Genomic DNA, 27013 nt, shown 5'->3' on the forward strand with positions numbered 1-27013 from the left:
AAAAATACAAAAAAACCCCACACACATTAAAAAACAAAAAAATAACATACATACTGCCCTTAAATGCATTTTATTTTCCCAAGGCCAATTTCTCGTAATCTACTTGACTGCTTCAAGAATCTTAGTAAATCCAAAGAGCAGAGACAGCCTACGAAACACTTCGATCAGAGAAAGATTTTCTAGTCTTTGCTTAGTTATCCTTCTGCCTTTCCTTTAACATATTGACCACTTGCTGTATTTAGAAATTAATGATATACTTTTGAATACAAGCATTTAAAACTATGATGTTTTTAAAAAACTCCAATGATATCCATTTTAATGACTTAACTTTGCTTTGGAAAACACGTTAGTGATAACTGCATTCAGGATGTCCTCACCAAGACAAGCTACTCTGCTTAAGTCTATTGTTTCAAGTTACACAGCACCCCAGTGATACTCACATTTATGAAAAACACAAACAAGAAACTCTAGTTCAAGTTAACATTATAAGGGAAGAAAGTTACCCTGAAGCATCGTGCTCCTGCTCAGCCTGAACCATGTTCCTCAGACTGGCATCAGCAAGGGCCTGTGTGAAGTGTGTGTACGGTGCCATGAAGCAATAGTGGTAGAGGCCAGGCCTCAGACTGGAGGAACCCAAGCGCTGAGCTTTGCCTTGAGCTTTGCTGGGGTTTGAAGACAAGCCATCATATTGAGAAGCCAGATTTGTCCCAAACAACGTTTTCAACAACTAGAGAAGTAAATTGGAAGGAAAAGAAGAAAAGTTAAAATTTCAGGGGAAAAAACCCTGACTTGCCTCTCACCATAAACAACCTTTGATGGTTTGAACCTAAATATTTAACTGGAAGTCTGCATATCCATCAGTAAGGCAGTTCTTTGCTTTTCCAGGTTTTTCTGATGCAGTGAACTGGCTAAAGAACACTTTCAGGAAGGTAGGAAACAAGCTTGTTTTCTGAACATTAGCTAAAATAGTTCTGTGAATTGGAAACAGGTAAAGAAAAAACTATACTATTCAGATAGGATGAAGTTATAGAAGTCATGAAAATGGAAGAAAATATGCTCTTTTTGCTCCATGTGGCAAGGTTTTCTCATACCACTTCCCTTAAAAGAATGGCCAGTCTTAGTATCCAATTGACAGCCAAAGGACATCAGGATTAACTTTCAAGTAACACATACAAAAGTACCTCCTTACCTGCTGTACACACACTGTTGCCATTGTTGGTTCTCTGTTGAAACATGATTTTAGATACCCTAAAATTTCTTCTACACACTAAAAAATCAGAAAAACAAGTGCATTAAATTGCGTTTTTCTTCATTATATAAAAGATAACAGTGAAAATTCCTCAGTAGCACAGGTTTTTGTACTAAGTAAAACTACACTAACTTAAGGGAAATCATGGAATTAGATAAAGAAATAAAAATTCAGCATTTTCCTCCTAATCTTAAAATACTACAATGTCTAACACCACAGTTAAGGAGAAAAAAATATCAAGACACAGGAGAGGGAGGAGGGCAATATGTCTTCTGACATTTTGCATATTTAAACATATGAATACAGGGAATGACTGAAGGTAAACCATTTGGCTAGAAAAAAGAATCACCACGTGAAATTTAAAAAGTAAAAAATTATTCCGGTTTTCAACAGCAGCAATTTAACCTGGAAAATCTGCTTTAGCACTTTATTCAACTTTGTGGAAGCACAACACCTATAGACTATTCTCCCTTTGAAGAGTAGCAATTTTGAAATCAGTGGTATGTGCTTTCTTCCAGTAAGGACCATGGATATTGGACAAGTTAACTACAAAAGAAAAGAAAAACAAGTCTTATACCTTTCCAATGTCCTGAAGAGTAGCAAGCTCCAAGATTTGAGAGAGAACATCTAAGGCAGACCGTAAGAAACATCCAAACTTCTCATTAGTGTTCTGGAGATCCAAAGTAACCTGTTCCCAGAAAATAAAACCACATATTTTCTTAACAATTACTTGACAAGGAGATACAAGTTACTGGAAGAAGTGGGTATTGACACAAAATGATCTCTTGTATAAAATTTCAGTGTATTTCAGCCAACACCACTGACAACTTAGACTGCCTTATGCATTGCTGGAAAGGCAGGACTCCATTTTGAATAAGAAAAAGGAAGGGATCTTCTAGCTTGAGGAAGGCCTAGGATGTTGACAAGTAATGAAGCTGGATGATGCATTTCTGATAAACACAGTAGGTGTAACAAGAACACAGTCTTTGAAGTGTACATAGAGATGACCAACTCTCTAGGGAATGCATCTTCTGTGACCTGAACTAATGAGGAGAAAGCTTCCCCATCCTGGAATAAAGTGCAGAGAGAACAGACATGGGAGTCTATTCGGCACTACCAAGCCAGCAAAAAGTCATTTGGTAACAGAAATAGTGACAGCAGAGAAACAGGCAATAGGGTGACAATGCCTATCATGGGTTCTTGTTTGGTCAGTTTTTGTTTTTATTGGTGGCAGTTGTGATCTTTCTTGAATTTTTTTTTTGTATGTATAAACTGTTTATACAGGTAAATGAGTTGACAGAGGCAGAGCCTGTTTAAAAAAAACAAAGTGATTATCCAACCCCATTGCAATTCAATCAAACAATATCATGCAGTACCTTATAATTAGCATGGGTTGCTTTCAAGACATCATACAACTTGAGGTATGATGGAAGATGATAAAAGCTTCCTACTGAAGATGATTTACTTGTTGGAACAGGCCCTGCAGCATCAGCTTGCCTAGAAGCTTAAAAGAATACCATAGATTAGCACAATATGCCTTTTCTAGGTTGCTCATGACATATACATAACGTAATTTACCACATCTGCATTATTAAAGAGCATGATTTTTTCAATCCACATGCATATTCCTAACTGCTGAAACACACTGTGCACAACTGGAAAATGAACAGCATTCCAACAGGCCAGCCTGCTGTGGTGAGAGAAACTAACCCAGAAGGCTTAGTACTGAAGTGCACATACAATTTACAAAACAGAATTAACACGTGTTTTCCTTCATTAATTACTAAGAAAAGAAAAGGTTTCAAGATTCAGAATGTCATTTCCAAAAGCAAGCCACTCCTGCCAAAAGCTGGAAAGCAACTTCCAAATTTCTTTTAAGTAACATACGTGTACGAATTACTTTAGTCAATAGCTGAGTAGATTCAGAAAAAGTGAGGAAAAAGGATTCAGCAGTGCTTTGGTTCTGAAAAGTACAGTTAATTTTCATAAAAACCATAACAGTAAAGAGGCCTCCACCCACAGCTGCCTTTCCACCAACGCAGTACTCTGCCAGCCTCTTGAACTGAAACTCCAGGAAGGTTACTCAGTTTTATTTCTTCTCTCTCTGCTGCAACAACACAGCGTGGGGCTGGTAGACAGAAGGGTTAACAGGAGCGATGTGCCTACCTGGACTTGCTTCACCACTCTTTTTAGGGCTCATTGGCACAGATGCCTGTTCCACAGACTCCCTCTCTTTCCCCTTCCTCCGAATCGGACTAAGAGAAGGTGGGTTTGTGAGAGAAGGTAATGCTGCCTAAAATTAAAAGAAGCTTTATTAGTTATGTAAGCACAAGTAGTTTTCCTTCTACACAAATACAAGCATATATTTCTTTTGTTTAAACTCCCCTTTATTTGACTGTCAGTTAAATTAAAATGTTTCAGGTTCAGGACATGAATTTCCTGTGTGAAAAGGAAATAGTTTAATATATTCCCTGCTTTATTTTCAACTTCAGCACAGGCCAATGAGATGAAATCAGAGCTCAATGAGTAGAGTTTGTTTTGATTCCAGGTAAAGGAGTGCCAAAATTATATTCACACAGTTTTAAAATATGAAGAAATTACTGATCTTAATACAATTGTCTTAGAGTTTCTAAATCAGTCTCTAAATATATATGCCTCAAAAACCCCCAAACCTGGAAGTACCTCATATAAGCTGTTTCAGAAGTCAAAATATTTTACAGGATATTCAGAAGATAAAAAGAGTTATTTTTAGCCCCAAAAGGAGCTCAGTGCATTACAACCAGCGCCAACCAACCCAAAAGTCAACACATTTCCCGGAGTATGCAATCCAATATTCCACTTACTCTATATACTCCTAACTGAATTAATGTTTCAAGTAAAGTCAGCAGGAACAAAAGACTCAAAATTTAGGGTAATATTTTAAACACTGCAAAACTAAAGAAAAATCTGTTATGTGGAAGAAAAATATGCTTTTTTTTTCTATGGTACTTGCTTTACTAAACAGAGATGGAGTCATATCATCAAGGAATTAGATACTTACCTGTATCAAGTCTAAAACATGAAGAAGTCTATAGCACAACAGTATTTAAGTCACATCATTTTATTTATTTATTTATTTTTAATATATACCTTTACTGCTGGACCAGGAGCAACATCATCCATCACATGTGCACAAATATTAATGACCTTCAGCAGATGAGAAAAGAGCTGTTCTACTAAAGTGACAAGCGCTCGATCTGCCAGAGCTGGCCAGGGTTCCTCCTGCTTAGCAGCACCTTGGTTTGAATCTTCTTCAGCACTCCAGGGATTCTTTAAGCACTTGGGAGCACTTGCTGCAATTTCAGGAAATAGAAGACAAAACTTGGAATTAAGCACCAAAAAATTTGAGAGGCATATATGGTTATACTGTCTCTGTGTGAACACAAATTCAATCAGAATTTCAAAGCCAGGAGTAGCTGCACAGTTTAAAACAAAACCAACAAAATCTGAGTTCTTTGTACCCAGCTTGTACTAAGCATACTGCACGTGGCCTTTGGCAACTGGAGGAAATATGCAACTTAGCAACAAAGAGGCAGTTTCTCTTCAAACCTCCCGGGTGCAAGTTCCTTCTTTATTTCTTCTGCCTAATCCTGCAAGTTTTTCCACTGCATACAATCAGAAGAGAGTGAGATATGGGCCTTCTAATGCTAATGGTAAAAATACTAGGACAATCCTACTTTTCTTGTCCTGCCTTACCTGCAAGCAAGTTTCCAGTCAAAATCAAAGCATCCTGATGTGCTGAGAGGTCCAGTGGGAACCATGCTGATGAAAGGAGAGACAGGACCAAGCCAGCCATACCAATGGTGCAGCCTTTCTGAGCTTCATCTGAAGAACTTGGCTGGGAAACACTGGAAGTTTAATTTTGGAATGTCATTACTTTTTTCCCCCCTTTTTGTCAAATTAAAAGTCTTGAGAAAACCAACAGTCAAATAGATGGCTAATAAAATGAAATCTGTGCTACAGAAATACACATTTAGCACTCAAATACAACTTTAAAAACCCATTTGCAGCAGAGACCTGACAATACTCTGGTTTCTTTAAGAGCCATTACCTTCTTTTTTAATAGCAAATATCAAGGCTATAGTGACATCTACTGACAAACTAAGGAATGCTGTATTTATTTGCTAACCACTACAGTCCTGAACTATCTTCAGTTAAGTTTGGTGTATATGCAAGGTAGGGATGGGAGACATTAGCTACAGTATTCCAATGTAACAAGATATTGCTTTAAAGTGACAAGGAATTAATCAAACAATTGCATTCCATCAAATCCTCTATATTTTTTGAGTGAACACTATCCAAGATGGTAATTTTCTGCTGCATTCTGTATTTTCCTTGATAATAAACGTAAGACCACATTTTCCCACAGAAGTCAAGTTTAAGAAAGAGCAGGCAGAGATCACCAGAAGATGTCTGGCAGAATACTCTGTGAATTACACACATCACTTCAAAGCTGAAAGACCTAAATACTTCAGCTTCTTTCAGGAAAAGATTTTACATAACCTCTAAATTAAGGGAATCTGGGAATCTTTCAAAATGTTTTTTTTAGTTTAAAATAATTAAAATCTTCTAATATAGTCACTCTGGTCTAACACAACTACAGGAATTTCAGAAAATCAGATTTATACTAAGTACAGCTATTATTTTGATAAAGCTCCAAAGGTAATTTACAGTGCCTTCCTTTAGTATTTTTGAAGTATTTTCAGAGGCAACTGTTATTTACTGCACATATGGTTAGAAATCCATGACTTAACCCATGCCCGATTAAATACAGAGTTGGAATGCAGCAGTTCCAATAACTTCCTAATTGTAAGAAAAACAACACTTAAGACAGGAAGGAATTCTGACAAAATTCTCATGTTACTATCCATGTTATTATATTCTTATTACCCAGAATGACAAATGTCTGTATCATTCCACAAAAATAAAATTACAATCCAAATTTGCATAAACATTGGCCGAAAATTTGTAAAGAAGGAATCAGAGGAAAGAGCAAAGGGCTATGTCATTGGATCACTCAAAAATATTGGATACATCTTTTAAAAAAGTATTTTTAAGCTGGGTAAAAGGGAAGATATACTGATTTTATTTTCCAGCTAAGTGCTGCTCACATCCTGAATTACTTCATTTGTTAACACTGGACCTATTGTTCAAGGCATCTTCCACATATACAGAGCACACCACACTTAGGGCCAGCAAGGGAAGCAAAGGCCTGTTGACATGAAAAGCAGCTGAGGGACAGTTGGGTTTTTTGGGGGTTGGGTTTTATTTTGTTTTTTAAAGTAAGACAAAATTTTGCAATTGAATAGAATAAGAGACACGACGACAGCAACAAAGAAAATCAACAAAAATTATGTTAAACCTATTTAAAAACCAAACAGCTCCACATGTGCGCATTTCCAGTAGCTACTTTCACAGCACACATAGCACAACAGTAATAATCAGAGGCAAAATCAAAGCTTTTAGGCTGCCACATGTACATTTTCGTTCTGAAGAAACTCTTCAAAATGTAAGCAATATCATGTATTACCCACATTAACACTTAAGTATTATAGATACCCCATTTGCTGTTCCCACTCAGTGTGCCAAACGAGAACAATTTAAATGCATCTGACACTATTATAGAAGCCAAGATGAACCAGCTTCCTTGACTCACCATTTTTCACCATAAACATGAAATCAAGGTGAAAATTATAATGTTCATATTTTAAAGAGATACTACAAAATACAATATCCCAAAGATAAACATTCTTTCAAGAGCATGGAAAATTTTCTCCTATATCATATTTCATAGATGATGACTATCTTTCTATTAGATCAGTTGCAGCCAATCAGACAGTGTCTGTGACAGACACTGTGGTCCCAGGGATGAGAAAGTGCTGGCACTTAATACCCTGACAACTTGAAGTTATAATGTGCTGTATTCTGTATAAAGTTCTTAAAGAACTGCTAAAATAAGCTTAACAGCATATACCTAAACCAGGACTTCCAATGCCTAAGTAAGTCCACTTCTGCTTCACAAATATGACTTTCAGAAGCTTGATTAACAAAAGAGGGAACATACCCACAGTGCCATCCCACACTCCAGGTGCAGACTGGAAATGTTGTGGAGAGAAGACACAAAGCTTCACAGCAGCCAAACTGAAAAGTAAACACCAAGAACTGAATTAGTTTCACCACAGGAAGAGTTAGCAACACGGTACCTTAGGAGTTAGAATTAAATCTATTACTACTGCCATTATCACAGTATAAAAGCTGCAGATATAAATATAGCCAGGAAATTATAAAAAATAAAGCAAGCATGCAAAAAAAAGAAGTCTGCCACCACAGCAAGGAAACTCAAAGAAACTCATATGTACAAAAACTCACATACAAGAAAACTCACCGTAAGTGCTCTTGTAGTGGATATTGTCAATGCGTGGGAAATTGCTGCAATAACCCTTGAAAGGTTGTTTTCCATAGTGATATCTGTTGGACTTTGCAGCATATTGTAACCTCTGTATGTTCTGAAATAAAAACATTTATATCCACTAAAACATGTACTTAGAAAACCCCATCCCAATCAAAAATGATTAATTTTATTACTTATATACTTAAGTATTTAAGGTTAAATTACTATTACGTATTTCACAGACCACTTAGAACAAAAAACCAGAGAATAGTCTAAATACCATGTTGTACTACAGTACATGTTTTTGAGGTTGTATTAGTAAGTGCTATTTAATTTATAAATAAAACCTCTTGGTTAGCAAGCTGAAATAGTAGATCAGCTGTCAATATCTAACTAGATACTTGAGAAATGACCACAAATTTAACATTAGTCTTTGCTGTTGCTCAAATCCATTCAACATTTTTGCATGTTGCATTTCTGCATGTCACAAACTTTGGATTTTTACTGTAGAAAAAGTCTATTTTCTATCCAGATTAACACTGAATCCACAAAGTTCCATTGTTCCATACTACAGTATGTATCTTAAGTGACATGATCAAGATCATATATCAGAAAGGTATATAATTAAAACTTGTATGACAAACTGATAGAAGCAAACAGCCCCTATAAATATAAGCAACTCATACTGTCTCTAAGACAGAAAAAGTATACTGTCTCTAAGACAGCAAAAATACAAGATCACGCTATCAAAACTAGAATTTATTTTTAAATTATAAAGGGAGTACAGCCTTCTGTAATCACAATCATTAAATAGGATGTGGAGAGTTATAAATCTGGATTAACATACCTGAAGAACCGTAACATACATACAATTAGCTTGAAAAGCTGCACCTATCTGTCCAATTTAATGGACAAGTAGGGTGAATTCAGGATGAAGAGGAAAAAAACTGTCTCAAAACAATGACTCTCAATGTGTGAGCGCATCATCAGTAACTCACAGGGTATTCTTTAAACATGAGTCTGTTTCTGTGGAGCTTAAAACTACTACAGGTGCTCCTACAGACTAGAACAAGAATTCATAAGAACATGGATTTGGAGGATTTAACTACAATTCTAGACACTTGAAAGCGAAATTTGGGTCTCCATTCCTTTTGAAGCAAGGCCAGATAGATAACACACCTGGTGATAGTGCTCACTGCAAAGTGAGATGGGGGCTGCGTTTCATGCATGAGGAGTTTCAGGTAGACACTGCTTTGGTCTCGTGCTACTGCCACAACTGGGTCAGCCTGTCCTTGATCACAGTTATAAAACAGCTTTGGAACAAGCCTGAGAGAAAATTAAATGTCAAAAATAAAAATTATTATTCAGATATTATTTAACACCCAATTTAAAGTACATTTAATAGACAGTTCAGCAAGCTACATATGTTAATTACACATATCAAATTGTAAATAAAAGCTGTTAGAGAAACTCATTAAGCTGAATTCATTTTTATGTAACTGCTCCTCATTACAATCAAGGAGCTCAAGTCAGGACAAAGAAACTGCTCCAGACATATGCTAATTTTAAAAAAAAATCTTCTCTGGAGATACCTCCCTATACATACTACAACAAATACTCACATAGAGTACTTCTCTCTTGCTGTTCCCTTATCTCCCCAGATATTTTCTCCATGAATATCTGTATCAACTGAAAAGTAATTTTTACCTGAAAAGAGTAATTTTTCACCATCTGATTTCTACGCAGCAAAACGTAAACATAAAATCGAATCCAGTCTTCTTGAAGAACAATATTTTCAACTTATGTAAAAGTGAAAAACTACTGTACATGTTTTTGTAATTTCAGTGAGAGTACTTCCAATGAATATCCATACTTAATGTTTCAAGGGCTTTCTGCAAGCTTGTAGTAGCTTTCTTGGGCAGTTAAGTCTTTTCCAATCTTAACACACCTCCTCTCACTAAGTCAGCATGAATATAGAAAAAGTCTTCAACTTGTTACCACTCAGTTAATAAAATAACTCCATTTCAAAATCAAGTCCCTTAATAAAAGTAACAACTCTATGATGCAACAGTTCATGATTCCTCTCCTGAGCTGCTTTGGCAATATAAACACTTTTAAATGTCAGAACTTTAAAGGTTTTGCTGTTCTTTAATTGTTATTAGGACTGGACAGCAATTAATAGTATGATAACACTGGGAAAGAAACTCCTCTGATAATAAAATATACCAGGAATTCAGTATTACATGCTCCCAACTTCTTTAAACATAAAATTTAAGTCTATGAATTCTAATAAATAAACTACCAACCAATCCCTACCCTTTGGTGCATTTATCTGTACAGCAACTATAATTGTAGTAGGTCACAGCAAACATCTGCTTTGCAAACAAATTAGCTGCTGCACTATAATCAGCGAGCATGGAAGTTTTAAGATACACTGTGTATGCCTATGTATGTGAAAACTATAATGGTTGGGATTTTTGGACAATCTGTAGAATTGCAGCATTTTAAGTTGATCAGCCACTGTCTGGATACTGAACAAACTACTTAAGCATGAAGAAAAATATTCTGAAGAAGCTGCAACCGACCCTCAGAATGTAATAAAGTTAAATGTAATTGGATTGCTAAAAGAAAGCAAAGTACAACTACCTGATGAGTCAGAACGATGCATGTTCCAGGTACCATAAAGATGCATTTGTTTCCCATCTCTCTTTTAAACAAATATATTAAAAACACCCAAATTTTTTTTTAGTTATAGGTACACATCAATATGCAAGCATCTTTCTAAACTACTTTTTTTTTTCCCTATAAATAAGAATGCCACATATACCTCATTAATGAAGCTGCAGCCACGTGTCTCACTCTTGGATCTTCATCTCCAAGCAGACTTATTACAACATTTTCAAGTACTCTCTGCTGAAGTTTTAATAGCTAGAAAAGAAGTTAGCACAGTAAATAAAGCTCACTGAACATTTTCATCATTTGCGCATACTGCTAAAAGAGAGTTAGCAAGTGAGATTTCATCTGTCATACAAGTCTGGAAAAGACCATCTTTACCTTAACATTGCCAATCACATTAACTAACTACACAAATGCCAATTTTTTTAAAGTTAAAAAAAAAACCCAAACCACAAAACACATGCACCAGAGAATGCTAACATATCTGAATCTCCATACTAAGGATATTCCCAGTTGTAACAAGTTTTACAACATGAGTCTATTTACACAAAAAATACAACAGCTATCAGTGTTGACAGAATTTAAAAACAAGTGATAACATTGCACTGGTACCTTAATTTAGAAACACAATATACTGATTGAATAATTTACTTACACCAGTATAATGATGAATACCTCTGTGCAAGCTCTCAGTTTTTCCTTCCAAGAAGCTGACTAGCCTATGATAAAACAGAATTTAGAGGACATTAGTTAACCTTGTGTGTTATTTCTCCCTTCAGTGCTCTGAGAGTTCTTTTTTTTTGTTTTTTTAAAAACACTACTGTAGTGAAAATGTAAGTAGTAAACATTTTTTGCAACCTTTAGAAAAGGTAAGCTATTTGCTAACCTACTATCTGGCTAGTGTAACCAAAGAAAAACAGTCCTTCTGTTAAAAAAAACCCATTATTTAAAGACCATTATTATAATTGTATTTTTTACCTAATAATCAGACTATTTTGAAAAGACAGTAACCCATTCCAAAACTATTCACAAAGAGTCCACTTTTGTATGACTAAGGATAGCTTGAAGGATTTTCATATAAACATCTTTTGTCTTTCAGCTTGGAGGAACCAATAGAGAAAGATGGAAAGCAGGAAAAAGAACTCAAGTTACCTTTATTTCAGTATTAACAGAAACTGAGTGACTACAGAGAGCTAACAACAGACAACAAGTCAGGGACTTTCTCTTTAAAGACACACACAACTGGATGGAAAAACTAAGCTAGATTCCAAATTATGTGGTCCCTCTCTGATCACACATTTACAGAAGACTTGATACAACAGACCAATGAACTAAAAACTCCTATACAGTGTCACTAGGATTGGGCTTGGTTGTGAAGTCAGTAGCAACTTGACAAAGGAATTCATACAGGATTGACTGATCTGAATTAGTTTTATGAAACCCATTAATGCTTCAGAAGAAATTGCTCCATTACAGTTCCAGTTTCCTATACTTCTCTGCACTTCAGCTATTACATCCACGGAAAAATACAAACACTCACCGAAAATCTACCTCTGCAAGTGTTTCCAGAAGTTCTGTCCTTACAAGCCAATATGAACTGTTCTTCAGAGTTAGGAGGTCAACAATCAATTGCAAACCTAGTTCACTGTAACTGCTACTGCATAAGCTCATGATGCAATGCTGAGAAGAAAAAGCAATTTTCAGTTACATTACAGAAGAGGTTCTCCGAATAGCAGAATGAAAGTGATCAAAAAAACCCAATATGTTTTATTTAGAATACTAAAAAATTATTGCATAAGAGCTAGGAGGAAGTACCAGAGCTAGGTACTTTACAAGGCCAGAACACCATCTCCATGTGAACTGCTAAGACCTGATGCCGCAATTAAACTTTGGAGAGGAATGCAGGCGTCAGAGATCGGAGGGCAATCCTCCAAAAGAGGGCTCACAGGGCTTAAACACTCCAAGCATTATATTTTGATGTGTTCAAAAACAGTCTCCTAATTCCCACAGGGTATTTTTAGACACCTGGTTCTGATTTCCAAAGTTTCTGAAAAAGTCATACGTCCATATTTGAATGTTCAGCTATAGGCACAATGTGTGATCTTTGGAAAAAGTTACAGAACTCCACACTTCCATGTCTTATTTAACTACACAAAATGTACTTTCTTGTTTGAGGATTAACATCCCAAAGGACATAACATTTCTGCCAAAATGTATAAAGTCAGGCTACATTAGGTACTGAGAAAAAGAAAGAACAGAAGTTGACTAGCATTAAGCTGCCTGAACTGAACACTTCTGGTGAAGCTTTCTGAAAAGCCATTATCACAAGCGTAATCACACATGAAATCACTATACAAAGACATGAAGATTGCTGAACAGAAGGTTAAAAAGACAAATTTACCTAGCCGGATTTCCTTCCCTCAGCTGTATCACAAGCCCCTCCTCTCTGCACATAAAATGCTAATTTCCATACACAAGCTACATTTTACTAAAATTTATGCTTTGCCTCACTGGTCTTTAAACTGCAATAGTCAGCCACCTTGTGCCTCTCCATGATAGAAGAATTTCCCTCAACCTACAATTTGTCTATGTTCTACTTTATTGGAAAAACCCTCAAAGAAAGCTCACTTCTTCACCCCTCTGCTTTTTCACCAAACACCTTCCACAGATTTTATTATAGAAATAAAAATTCACATACTCTAAGTTCCACTCACCAGTTCAGCTGTCATCTCTATTTTAACAACTGCCTACAGGATCTTTCACCCAATTTGAACTGCTTGCTTTCCTGAGACTTTCCCCACTTTTAAAATTATTATCTCAGAAAATAATCATTATTTTACCTGTCATTTTTCACATTTAATTTTCATTCTCCAAATACAGGCTACAACCAGGCATTATATGTTCACACTTCCCTGTTTAACCTACACAGCCTTTCTATCTAACGCACTCATCCTACTGTTGGTTAATGTAACGTTTACATTTCTCATGAGAAATATCACAATTAGGTTATAATGCTACATGACCTAACCACATAATTATTTTCTATCTGTATGTTCCTCCATTTCTGTGCCAATAAAGTTCTTAGGGAAGAAACCATTTTTTGCTCCATGTTTATACATCTGCGCATAGCAGGATCCCAGTAATGAACCACAACCCTGTGATCTGTGGTGGTGCAATTAAATTCCTACTGCTTACCCTCACAGCTGTACAAGCCAGTTTGCAAGTAACAGAGGACTCATCTTTCAATGTTTTCTGTAACAAAGGTATGCAGTCTATCAAGGAAAAGAGATTTCCTAAAAAAAAAAAAATAAAGCAATGAAACATTGCAATGTTACATTAGAAGACAAAAAGACACCCCTAAAATAAATTGTTACCTGTTGAGCTTCTGACATTTATTAGCCATTTTTCCACATCAAAGCGGGATTTAATTAGAATGGAGTTGACAATTGTTCCACAGAGAATGGCCGTAGCTCCTCTAATCTGGGGATCTCCATGGTCAATGTAGTTCAGAATGTCCGATACATACTGCTCCTCTAAGAAAGTAAGTTACAACTACTTTATTTTAAAAATACTAGTATTGGACCTTACTGATTCCTAAAAAGGTTTCAGTGGAGGTCTCAACTATTGGACAATCAATATCAGCACATCCAAAATACGTCCACCATAGTTCTCCCTTTTTGAGATCTCTTTCTATGCAACAAATCTACATACAGATCAATCATACCATTCAAACCAACAATCACATATATAAGCACTAGTGATTAATTTCAACTGTAAATAAAATGCTCTGGGGAAATCTAAGAAGCATTTTGGTCAATATATCATACCAGCTGCACACTCCAAGTCCCTGCGATTCATTTGCAAAAACGAACCTAATGGCTTAGAAACCATCGATAAGAAGGACTGAACTAAAGTAGAAGAAAACATTTGTAAAATAAACAAACCCCTTCTACATACTAATTGTTTTAAAACAGCTTCAACTTGTCAGAAGCTCTACAAGCTCATCCATTGAAACTTAAATCTCACTACAAAAAAATACACCTCACCACACACACAGCACGTTCATTCCAATTTGTGCAATATTTGCTCTCAAATACTAAACTGGATTTGGAGTTTTCAGTGTAGATGCTGCCTCACTGATTTGGGAACCCAAACACACTATTAAAATGGAATATGTGAACCGCAACATACCATACTCTTCTCCCATTGCCTCCAGGGGTGTTTTATACAGTTTGCTGAAGAAAGACTCAGGGTGAAGTGCAACGGCTGCTCCAACACAACTTACTGCCAAGGCTTTTACACTGACTCTCACATCTCTATCAGGAACTAAAGCTGTGGGGGAAGAAATAAAAGTTAATAAAAGGAAGGCATTTAAAAGCTCCCAGAATTGTTTTATATTTAATTAATAACACCATATTAAATAAATTAGCATGGACAAAAATATGAAGGCAGAGCAAGCAGTTCCAGTTTATCAGAGGCAGCAGAGATATATGGCTGCTTTTTTGCCTTCCTCAAATAAACTGTATTTGAAATATACTTGAAATATTCAAATACAGCCTTAACATACTTCCAGCTCACTTCCTTCCAAAACCAATACATTATATGGATACATGAGCAAGTAAGAGTTTAGAAAAGGGAAAAAACCAAACATCTTAAATCAGTCATACACCATGACAGGAATGTGGTTAAGTCCCCATCCCTGGAGGTATTTAAAAACCATGTAGATGTGGTGCTTAGGGACTGCCACAGAAAAACCTCCAATATTTCCAATAAAGTGAGATGAAAACCAAGACAAAGCAAACTGATCGTATTTCCAGCTTTGTACATGAAGAGACACAGAGAACCAACGAGCCTCAAAGACAAACGTACCTCCTTTGTCCCCAGTGAGCAGGAAGGAAGCTGACAGCAGCCTGACGCAGTGCACCAAAGGAGCACAGTCTCTGTCAGTATAGTGCCCTATGTCCCCCTTTACCCTGGAGGGCTATTGAAGGCAAATCACAATGTTTATACAGAGAAAAATTAATCTTCAATTGCAATAAAATATTAAGCACAACAAGATTTAGAAATACTGCACATCCTCAAACGTGTAAAGTTTAATACAAAGCGAATATATAATACCCATATATAGTTTAATATATATTCAAAAAAAAGGCCTCAAAATGTAATGCTCTGGGGAAGTTTATATCCAGTATCAGAGCTGGTTCAATTTTATTACAGAAACATTATATTGTAGATTTTTATAAACTACCTAGACTTGCTGTTTGCATCTGAAGAGCGTGCTAAACCACTTGTTGCCATCAACTTTGGAAACTTTGTATGAAAATCATACTATTTCCTAGTTGTTCCCAAAGAAGACTCACAGTTTTCTGTAGTTTGACATTTAGAATTCCCCAATAGTCCAAGCTGATCTAATTCTGCCTGCCACAAATGAAACTTTTGCCCCAGCTCAGAACAAAGTCCGAAGGTAAAGTCAAAAAAAATGTAAGAGGAAATCAATAACTTGTAGTTAGAATGGCACAAAGCTCAAAGACTAACATCTGAGAAGATCATGAAGTTACCTACACAGGCAGCAACCAGCACAAAGATATTTCAAGTAATAAAGTAACAGTGTAGTCTACTAATACACAGACAAAAAGGGTTTGTGTTCTCAGCAGTGTGTTCTGGTATGGCTTTGCTGGTGATTGCATTTAAGATACCACCATTTATGTATTCACCTTACGTTAAATGAAATTCAGGCTCTAACTCAGATTCCCTATGCAACCTTAGTTACTTTGACCTGTAACAAGGCACATCACATACACATGCTTTCCAGTAATCTTCATCATAACTGTAATTTTAGGGGTTTTTTTTAAATTTCGTTGTTTTAAACTTTAAAACTGACCACTGTAACTACTTCTCACCTTGTTCTCGTGATCACCAGCATCTGCTGCATCTTCTTTCGATGTAAATCGATCCACACTGCTATCAGAGGGCTGCCTACTATGGCTCATGGTTTTCAGCAGGTGAGGCTGCTGAAGAGCTTTAGAAAAGGGCAATTCATGAAATACCATTTCAGATACAAGCTAAAAGCACTTTAATTAAACTTAATTATACAAACATGAAAAATAAATCAGCAGTGATCAAAACAAGTGATTGATTACATGTGTTGAAATATATTCTTTATTTTACATATCAATCTAGTTATTTGCTTTTCATATCCATTCATACCCATACATGAGTCTCCATTCCCTTGGAAGTGCAGATGCACCTGAACACCTGTCTTAATGGTGTCACTAGTCTGGCCCCCCCCTTGTATTTATCAACTTACCAAGAGAAGAATTTCTGAAGGACTCTGATGAATCATCTTGGAGAATATTTGCAGCTTCATCTTCCTCATCCTGTAGCTGCCCAATTTGCATTCCAGAATACTGTCCTTCAGCACCCTCCAAAACCTACACAGTGCAAGGACAGGACTTAAAATAACTTATCTTTACACAGAGTATTAAATCTGAAACATGCAGTGTTAGTAATCTAGAAATGATCTGAAAGCAAATATGAGCCTGATAAACATCAGTGTCCAGCTGCATGCAAGGCCCAAAGCACTTCCCCTCCTCCTGCAGCACTGGGGCTATTGGAGGCCATAGTTCCATCTGAGAGTCTCCCAGCTGAGCCATGAACTTGACTATTAACAGGAACAAAGTGGATCATTCTGTCCATTGCTCCCCTGCAGCTCCCCTTGCTTCTTCATCACAGATGTCTCCCTCTCAGCAGTTACAAATTACAACCAACACCTTTACTGCCACAAACTGAACTTGGCTCTTGCTGTCAAACTCCCCCATAACCTAAATTGTCCTGGATATGTGAAGTCAAACTGAGAACACAGTGTAGGACAAGAAAGGACAAATAAAATAAGTATTTAAATTTCTTCATTCAAAACCAGAGACTACTAAAATGGACTTGTCTGGAAGAGAGTTTGACCCTTGGAACCAAGGCAATATATAGGCAGTAGGTATACAGAAAAATAACCATAAAAATTAATCATAACAATCAACAATAGTAAAGTAAAAAAACCAATTTCACTAATTTTATCAGAAAATAGGGCACTTCTTCAGTTACTTCCTATCTTCATAAGCACCTGGAAATTGTTCATTAAAAAGCTTGTGTGTCAGTAACTTGGACAGCTATTTAGTCTGTCAATTAAAAAAGACAATTTTACATGTAATTACTGCTTGTAAACAGTATGCAAACAGACATATGGAACAGTCTGACAAGAATTTGCATAAACGCATCAATAAACACACCTTGTCAATAAATGCCTGCTCACTGTGGCCTCTGCACTACCTTCATTCACTACCTTCAATTCAGACAGCAATTATCATCACTCCTTTGGTTCTTGAATCCTCACACTTGCAGAAGTATTTTCTTACCATAATTATAAGTTTTCTATCTTTTGCAGTGCTAAGAGACTATTACTCTTCCAAAGTTACTATCAGAAAACTAGAGTCAAAAGTTTGATAATGTTTGAAAAAATCTTAAAAAGTTCTAAATTTTCCCCCTTTTGCATTTTCTGCTCTGGCTCCCAGTAATTGTATTTTTGCTGGTTTTATTACAACCTCACAATACAACTGCCCAAGAGAGAAAAATGTCTTAAAATAGCTATACTGTCTGCACATTTCAGGTGTTTATTAGATATGTAACTGCTACATTAGTAAATCATGCAGTATTTGCTCATTATCAGAGAAATCCTTAAGATGGAATAAAAAGGAAAAAAAAAGATGAGTTGTGTTGCCAAGTGTAAAAGCACAGGCAGAAGGCAGTGTGAAGCATTATGTTCCAAAAATATTCCTTTATCATTCCAAATAAACTGTTCACCCTTTAACACTTCCATTAACCCTCCTGCACCAAAATAACTATTAATATATCTACACAAAATTAAGGATACATTACTAAGAGAATATATTTATGTCAGGACTTTGATGCTACCATTCTTTCAGTGAGCAAAATTTGTAATGCTTTCCCATGACGCACCCAGAGAACAAACTGATTACAGCTTTCTAGTTTTTCATTATTGCTAAAGTGAAAGTGTTAAAAGGAGGTCAAGCTCTCCAATAGAGGTGGTGAGCTGCTGACCTTTCCTCTGTTACTAGCTGAGGCCTGAAAAGTAGAAGATGAGTAAGGAGATGAATCCAAGTCTGGGCCCTCCATGGAAGAGCTCTGAGATATGTCAGGACCCTTGGTAGAAGGAGATCCCCCCTCTGCCCGCTGCACACTTACAATTTCAGAGCTGTCCGAAGGGGTTACAGCAGAGTCCGGACCTTCTGTAGTAGTCTGAGAGCTATCACTAATTGGAGAGGAAGCCTGTGTGCCATCATTCAAATCCATAGTGGCATCTGACTGGACAGCACTGATCTGGCTGGAGCTTCGACTAAGAACTTCATCATCTTCCCCTTCAGTAGCTGTACTTGTCAAATCACAGCTGGCCAGGTCTACAGAGTCTGACTGCAGCGTATGCTGGGAACGGGGCTGCTCGGTGATGATGTCATGTCCTGTGGGATCAGCAGCTGAGCTCCCCACTGACCCAGCGGTCGACACACCTGATGAAGAAGCCAGTTCACTGGTTATCTCACCCTTCACAGAAGCTGCAAAACACAGGCATTTATGAATCAATCCAGTGTTTGAAATTGTATTTCACTCTCAGCATGGACCCAAAGATTAAACCACACATTAAGCTAGCTAAGGAAAACATGTAACAAAACTGTTAAACTATAGGTAGGAAAATAGGCATCTTCTAAGATGTCACCCTATCTCTGCCAGTAACTCCCATTAAAAACAGAATGCAGCCAACTTCATTAAGTTTTACACTCAGCAGTATTTATGGTTTCAGTTTTGTTACCATGTTTTTTGAATGCCCATACACTTCCTTATGACCATAACACATCATTTACACAATTTACATAGAGCAATAACAGAATGTATTAGCTGACTGCACTGCTAAAGAGAAAGGCAGGTACCTGCAAACGATGCAGCACTGACATCAGATCGGGTTTCAGAATCATCATCCAAGCCCTCTTCTTCACCAAGAAGTACTTTACCTGAGAAGCGATACAAGAAAAACCTTTAGTTTTCAAACATTATAGTCAGCTTGAAGTGTTCAACAGTTGAAGTCAGTTAGATGTGAAATCTGTTTTTTAAAAAGTTTATCCAAATAATTTTTCATAGCTATGACAGGCAACAGATGAAAAAATAAGGGAATGAATAAAATGCACATCCAGTCCCTCACTAATCCATCAGGAAAGAAACAGGCAGCAGTGACAAGGAAACAGAGTTAAGTAATCTTACTTACCAGTGTAACCATTCAGGAAACTACATACAATCTCATTACTTCTAAGGTTTTTTTTGTGGACTACGTTTACAATCCCATTAATTTCATCAAGTATGTGCTACTCCTAAGGACTGGATAACTGGCATCTGGATGTCTGCCCTCAACTCTGAAGGGCATTAATGCACCACAAGTAACAGAATAAATAACCTCTTCCTCCTTAAGGCTACAAAAATTACCAAAGGCTGCTTGGAGCTCCAGAGATAACAGAACAGAAAATGCCCGAGGGAAGAGCAGTGCAGACTAGAAGCACAAGACAACACAAGTGGGACAGGGTGATGAACCATGGACAACAACCATTGAGAGCTAAGGATTACTAAAGCAAGAAATCTTCAGAGAGGCTTTTGCCATAAGAAACTCAAAACCAACTACTGACATAACCCAACCACCACAGAGTTCTCTTACTCACAGAGCATTATCTATTTAAATTACAGGCAGTGGAAAGAGAAAGATACCTGCAAATGCACACTGCCTGGAAGCCAACCAAGGACACAACTGTACTGAGAAGTCTGTCCATGGGACAGAGTGCAGAGGGAGCTACTAAGGCCATCCTTCTAGATGTTGCAAGTCCCTTGCTGAGACAGAGGGATTCACATTAACTGCTATGAGAAGGACCATTTTGCTTAGACTACCAAGCTGCACTGGCAGTTTAAGATCCGTAATGCAAGACACTAATGCTGGGATAACTCTGGGTGAATTCCTTTGTACCTTATTCAAGTTATCTGGGGGTAAAAAAAGCATTAATACACTTTTGGATTAATTTCTTTTTCTCAAGTGCTTTCATTCATAGGAGTACCACTGTAGAATTATCTTCCTCTGAAAAACATGTTTTATAATACTCAAACCTGTAAATAAGGCAGAAAAGTAACCATGGCAATTCCATATACCTTCTATGTAAAATAACAGTAATTGAGAACTACACACTCTTATGAATGAATCAGTAAAATCCTTCTAAGAGTTCCCAACAAAAAGCATGAAATATAATATATTCTTCCCAATTATTTCTCACATTTACATCCGTTTCACTGAAACAAACCAGGACGATGTTCTGCTTTCCACAGCTGACCATTTCTAAAAGTAAGTGAAAGGATAAGAACACTGAAAAACAGTCATTAGGCACATTAGGCTTTGTATGCTTAAATGAGTATATAACACACGCAGCAGGATACTTTCCCACTATTTGATGAGAAAAAAAACCAGTTACGTTGCTTTCAAAACATGGGCTTTGATTTGAAAAGGAGTTTTCAGCCTTTTTTGCAAATAATATTCTGAAGCTGAAACATAAACAAACCAATGCAGGCCAGATGCTCAGAACTGAAGTTGGTCTAATGCAGTAAGATTGCAAAGATGTGGAACATAAGAGATTTCTGCAGATCAGCCTCACTTTACACCCCTACGCACAAAGGAGCATTACAGCTTGAGAAGTCCCATCCATTGCCCACTATTCTATATGACAGTAGAATGCAAAATGACTTCAAGGAGGAACTGGGAATAAGCTTGGATCTTCCCTCCTTTCTACAATGGAGAGCAGCAGGAAATGAACAATTCACAATTTGAAAATAAACCTGTATGAAGCATAAAATTGTGAAGAGATTTCTTCAAGTTTGTTTATGCCATTGTTTTAGACCACAAAATCTTCATACCGTAATCTTGGAAAAGGATAAAAGCTGATGACTTTAGCTGATGACTCATACATGTTTTCTCACCAAGTGAAGGAAAGATTAGTGTTTTAGCAAGTACTTTAATTGAATTGACACTAGTATTAATACTTCAAAGTTACACTGAAGACTACCAACAAGACAAAGGACCAAAATTATAATTTACCACTTTTTTATTTACATGATATGTGTCGTTATTCTGATTTGTTACATTCTGTGTCACCTTTGGATGCTGCAGCAATATCTACTTTCAGACACCCATTCTTTCAATCTGTCCTTTCTAAACTAGAAACCATCACTGCATCCATAGCACTATTTCCTTCAGCTTTAACCACTACTTTACATTTTGGTATACTCTTACAGAATACAGATAAGGTTATTTAAGCTTTATGAGATTCCCTGCACATATAGATTGAAGGACATATGGGGGAAAAGTATAAACTATAACAATCCTTCAAGTTAATATAATCTCATTCAGTTTTAAACTACTTTTTCTTCAAGTTTTTCTTTTCAGCATTGAACACCTCTTGCTTACTAATGCTTGCAGTGACTGCACTACACACACACAGTTTCACTGCAGTAGCAACATTTAGCTCACCTAATGCAGGTGATGAAAGTGTTATACAGTTGTACTTATATTGATTCTGCCATAGTGATATGACTGGTTTTAATCAAAGTGTAAGTGTATAACTAAATATTAAGTACTTTCATGCACAAACTGGGAAAAGAATACTTCAGAGCAAACTGCATTCTTTAAAATCCTGCTAAATGAATTACCTATTGAAGAAAGAAATGAAAATATACACAAGCAAGACAAAAAATGTATAGAATTAATCACCAAGAACAGAAAAATAAAAAAGCATTATATTGGAGCATGCAAACATACACGTGCATTAATGAATTACAGAGAAAAAAACAGGCCTAACAAAACCAGGAAAGTGAACTATTTTGCAAGTTACATTAATGGTTAAGTATTACCATGAAAAAGAAGAATGCCCTGTTCAGAGAGATTATTTTTCCATGTGCTCTTTAGAAGTAAAACTGCATCAATAATCATCAACATAACTTTGACAGTGAACTACAGCAAAAATAAAATCATATTGCTTTAAATGATTTTAGAATATCTTGATTGCAATATCAGAAATTGCATCAGAATTCTTTCATTGTTTATAATGATTAAGCTCAGCTGATAATACAGGCAGTTGTGAATGAAGACCAAAGTTCAGCAAGACAATGAAGTGGGGAGGGGAAAAAAAAAAAAAAAAAAAAAACAACCCCAAAAAATCAGGAAGTAATGCAATTAAAGATTTGTTTTCAAAAATAATCACCTTTATGCTTTCTTGCAAGAACAGGGCTGCATGAAGACCCCCCTCCAGCTGCAAATCACAGAAAGTAACACATCAGGGCAAAGACAGAGCTAATGAAATCATGAAGGAATTCTAATAGCCATGAATGGGAAATAAACAAACAAACAAACAAAAAAATCCAAACAAAAAATCCAAACAAAAACCAAAGCCAGGAAGAAATAGCAAACTTGTTGCTTTTGAAGTCCAAGGTTTTTTGAGCATTCACCACCAAACTACTTTTAATATTCTATGCCACTTGTGCAAAGTTTGCTTCCAAAAACATGTTCCAAATTTCCCTGTTATGATTGCTTTGAGCTAGTAATTTACCTTCCAAAAGCAGCAATATTGACTGATCTGTTAGTTCAATACAGAATCTTTACAAAAATCCAATCAGAGACTGATTCTTTTGAAACAGGTGAGTAGCAGTTAAGAGAATTTTAAGAACATGCACTCCACACACAAGAAAGCTGATAGCTGACTTTAAGTTAAGGATAAGCTTAAATCATGCTTTAATTTCATGCTGGTTTCGGTATTCAGCAAGGAGCTCTCAGTTATTATAAATTCTGATCAGCTTTTATGAATCATAGTTGTCAGATGGTAAGAACAACATTAATTTTGTGGGTGAAAAAAGGTCACCATATTTAACTTGCTTTGTGTAACCAAAAAAAAAAATTATCAACACAAACTGTAAAAAAAAAAAACTCTTAAGTTTGTCATTAATCAGTTAATGTATATTCACTTAAAGGAAGGAGGGAAAGAACTTCTACTGTACCTGGGGAAAAAAGAATGCTATGCAGAGCTTCACACATTTCATTTTAACCTTCATGCTTTTGGCTAACACTGAGAACTAGAGTTGATGATGTATGTTCATTTCCTTTTACTCAAACTACCAAAAATAGAGCTTACCTATAAGTTCCACTATGCTCCCACTGCGGCTCCTGCTGGCAGCTTCATCTTTGGATACACTGACCTGAGCAATACCCCCGCAGGCAGTCAGGGCATGGAGCAGTTCAGGGGGAGGTGTTCTAAAGAGCTGCTGGAGCAATTCTAAAGCTCCAGTCACAACATTATGGTCCTGATGCTGGGTGTAGTGCAGAGTCAGTTCATAAACCTGAAAGCCAGCAGAGTACTGGAATAAGCCTCTATGAAGACAGAACATCTGTCTTGTCCTATACAACATCAAATTTCAGCAGTAAATTAAAAATAACTGATGCTTGATATATCTGATCTTCACCACAATCTTCCAAGGGGAAAATGTCAATCAATTGTAGCCACTTAACCACCTTTTTGGTAGAAGTCTGCTGTTTATTGTTATGGAAGGAAAGATCACATCAAAGGCACCATAAGAAGTTTTTTGCTCCTTTGGGCACATCTAACAAGTACTGCTGATTCATTTTTCTGGGATTTCTGGTCATTACTTATCAATAATTCCAGTCACTAGACCAACTATCATTTATCAAGATAAACAAAAATTTGAGAATTCAGAATGTTCAGTATCAGACTAATGCTTGATCAAGATTTATTTATTTTCCTCCCAACTACTACTCTTCAGGTAAGGGTTATTATCCATATTTTACCTGTATAAGTTGTTCTGGTGAAGGTGAAATCTCCGTTTCTTTCCTTGTTACACCAAAACTGCCTTTCAGGCTGGTATCTTTTACTTGTTGTTGCAATAAAGGTATGAGATACCTTAGTGTAAGTAAAACACCCAGAATTAAAAGAGTAGGACGATCATCTTCTACAGGAACCAACAAGCCTGAGGAGAGAAATGAAGTGGCCAAATAACTCACTGACAGTGGTTAATTTCAACACTACGCTTCAAATGTTATTTCCTGTAGTCCATATAACAGCTTCTTTAAATTAAAAAAAAAAAAAAGCAAAACAGAACAACCAAAACCCAGCAGCAACTTAAGAGTGCTTTCCAAATGTAGAAACATTTGAAAATATGTATTTTATATACCTGACAATCAATTAAGCAACGTGGGAGAATGATCAGAGGATCCTGTCTCACCTTCCCTGTTTCCTACCTCTTTTTACTCCATAAAAACACAAAAAAATTCTTTTTTTTTTGTAATAGCTGATGCTTTCACCAAGTGATCTGGACTCTTTTGCTCCTCTCACCTGCCTCCTCTCTCCACTTGACAGCTTACACCCAAATGTAACTCCCTTGCTCACAGAAGTACTGCTATCCTAATGGAAGTTATTTGCACTTTGCCCTGTTTTGGGAACCTTGTTCCATATATTTACCTGTTAATCACAATCAACCCCAAAGCATATTACAAACAAATATAAGTTATGGAAGAAAACACAACCTTCTACCCAGGGAGGGGAAAAAAAAATCAGAATCAATTCATGAAGTTCCTATTAGTGCTTCTGTTTGAATTCTGCATCATTGCCAAGGACATTATCACACATCACTTTAGAGGGAGGCAAGTCACAATGCAGCATTTGAATTTTTCACACTTCTTGAAAGCAGCAATGCTAACATGGTAACACCTTATGTATCTGCAGGTCTTCCTTATCTCTCTTTTTGCAATAGAGTCTACATAGTAAAGAACCCCTTGTCAATAACAAAACTGAGGCAAGTTTCCACTGAAATCCAAAGAAGCTTCTCGTCAAAACTAGCAAAAACAACATTAAGACCATGCAAACTTTCCAGCTGAAGAAATATGGAAGCAATACCTGATACAAAGTTGTGTGCTTTTAAATAAAAAACCTCTCAATTTCTGCTCTAAGTTATAACAGAATCTATGTGGTGGTCCTTCTAAGAAAGGTTACAGGATACGTGATCATGGCCCAGAGCACAGCCAGGTACCCTCCATCTCAGACCTGCTGCACTAGCAACCAAGCTGATAGACCATGTAAGTCTCTTCATATTCCTGATGCCATCCAAGTTCTCCCAGAATCCTTGAACGTCCTCACTTTCCAACAAGCTGCTTGCCTAAGCCTTAGCTACTTCTTTGCAGTATTACTAGCATTGCAGCACAGAGAGAGAGACAAATAGCTTTAGGAGTATCTTCCTCTAACTTAACACCAAACAGAGAAAGTATCAGCAGTGTAACTGGTAGTCTAAGTATCCTTCCTTTACCTGAAAACCTTTCACATATGCAAAGTGATACATATTCTTAATGGAAAAAAATATAATGTTATTTACACATAAAGCAAATTGAATTTTGTGCCCTGAATCTTACCTAAAAGTACATTCAATAACCAGGCATAAAAATACTGTGTTCGTCGTGAATGTTGACAGATGCTTACTGCTGATCCTGCTGCTGTTCGACGGATAGTGGGGGAACTGGATTTAAGATTAGCTATGAAAGCCTTCAACAAAACCTAAAAACAAAGATACCTTACTTAACTTTTTATCAGAAGTGAACTGAGAAGCCAGCAAATGTATTTCTCATTTATTCAAAGCATTACTTCATGTACATCAAGCAAGGACAACTTCTGCCTTAATTCAGACATGCAGCTGTAACACTGCTTTCTGTACCATCTGACTGATGACGCTGATAGCTCACCATGCTTTGGGATATAACAGGGAGCACTAATAGGGTAAAGAAAGGTACCTTAATCTCATTGTCATTTGCAAAATTGCCGAAGGCTGCCATGATTTTGGGTATTGCCGCAGCCAGCGTCTCTTGTACCGATTCTTCGGGTCTCTTACTTATCCGTGTTAGACAGGGCAAAAGGTTCACCAAGTATGGCCTGTGTATGGCACAGGAGAAAAACTAATTTGAGATCAGAACAGCCATACCCTTCTAAGTATTTTTAATTCATACTCAAGTTCTGTGGTATTACTAAATCATACAAAAATGTACCTGTTAGCTCTATAGAACGTAGGAAAAAAAGAAGAATCTTCTGAACGTAAGAGAAGAATACACTTAAAAAATACAAGTCACTATCTTCATAAGTTTTTCCCCCTTACAGTAATATATAGCATAGAACTAAAGCTCTATTAAAATAAAACACTGATCAAATAAAGCTACTTCAGAGAAAGGTGATAGCAATTCCTCCAATCTCCTAATTACATACTTAAAACTTCTGGACAGTATCATTTTGTTAACATCTGTATTTCTTTAAAGGTTCTTAGGAAAGTTCCTTATTAGAATGTGTTTACCTGCACTTTTGAGGCCGAACTAGATGGGCAAGCTCAGCAAATCTCCAGAGTGCAGCACGTAGACTTCTTGAAGCACCATTCTAGACAGAGTATATAACTATCACATTTCATCATGCAAAACCATTTCCTACAAAAAAATTGCCTATAATATACAATATACAATAGTGTACATTTTACTT

At 36.6% G+C, this 27013-nt stretch overlaps 1 protein-coding gene across 3 annotated transcripts in view; it reads right to left on the bottom strand.

Annotated features, from left to right (window-relative positions):
• HTT (huntingtin) overlaps positions 1–27013 on the bottom strand; it is a 78671-nt gene that overhangs the window by 39754 nt on the left and 11904 nt on the right. Inside the window, exons 5-31 of one of the 3 annotated variants that reach the window (XM_069014555.1) lie at positions 26835–26914; positions 26284–26422; positions 25909–26050; positions 24295–24473; positions 23624–23828; positions 22700–22747; positions 19346–19426; positions 18609–18928; positions 16663–16786; positions 16256–16374; positions 15225–15336; positions 14547–14687; positions 13730–13888; positions 13551–13648; positions 11896–12035; positions 11011–11074; positions 10507–10607; positions 8859–9005; positions 7674–7794; positions 7353–7429; positions 4985–5136; positions 4379–4581; positions 3416–3542; positions 2626–2753; positions 1827–1937; positions 1190–1267; positions 504–727 (exon numbers count right to left, since the gene is read on the bottom strand). In XM_069014555.1, coding sequence (XP_068870656.1) covers positions 504–727; positions 1190–1267; positions 1827–1937; positions 2626–2753; positions 3416–3542; positions 4379–4581; positions 4985–5136; positions 7353–7429; positions 7674–7794; positions 8859–9005; positions 10507–10607; positions 11011–11074; positions 11896–12035; positions 13551–13648; positions 13730–13888; positions 14547–14687; positions 15225–15336; positions 16256–16374; positions 16663–16786; positions 18609–18928; positions 19346–19426; positions 22700–22747; positions 23624–23828; positions 24295–24473; positions 25909–26050; positions 26284–26422; positions 26835–26914 — 3620 coding nt within the window. Of the gene's footprint in view, positions 1–503; positions 728–1189; positions 1268–1826; positions 1938–2625; positions 2754–3415; positions 3543–4378; positions 4582–4984; positions 5137–7352; positions 7430–7673; positions 7795–8858; positions 9006–10506; positions 10608–11010; positions 11075–11895; positions 12036–13550; positions 13649–13729; positions 13889–14546; positions 14688–15224; positions 15337–16255; positions 16375–16662; positions 16787–18608; positions 18974–19345; positions 19427–22699; positions 22748–23623; positions 23829–24294; positions 24474–25908; positions 26051–26283; positions 26423–26834; positions 26915–27013 lie in introns of all 3 variants that reach the window. The other 2 variants (XM_069014554.1, XM_069014556.1) reach the window with 2 other exon arrangements.

Source organism: Aphelocoma coerulescens, chromosome 4 (genome assembly GCF_041296385.1).
Source record: "Aphelocoma coerulescens isolate FSJ_1873_10779 chromosome 4, UR_Acoe_1.0, whole genome shotgun sequence".
NCBI classification, from domain to species: domain Eukaryota; kingdom Metazoa; phylum Chordata; class Aves; order Passeriformes; family Corvidae; genus Aphelocoma; species Aphelocoma coerulescens.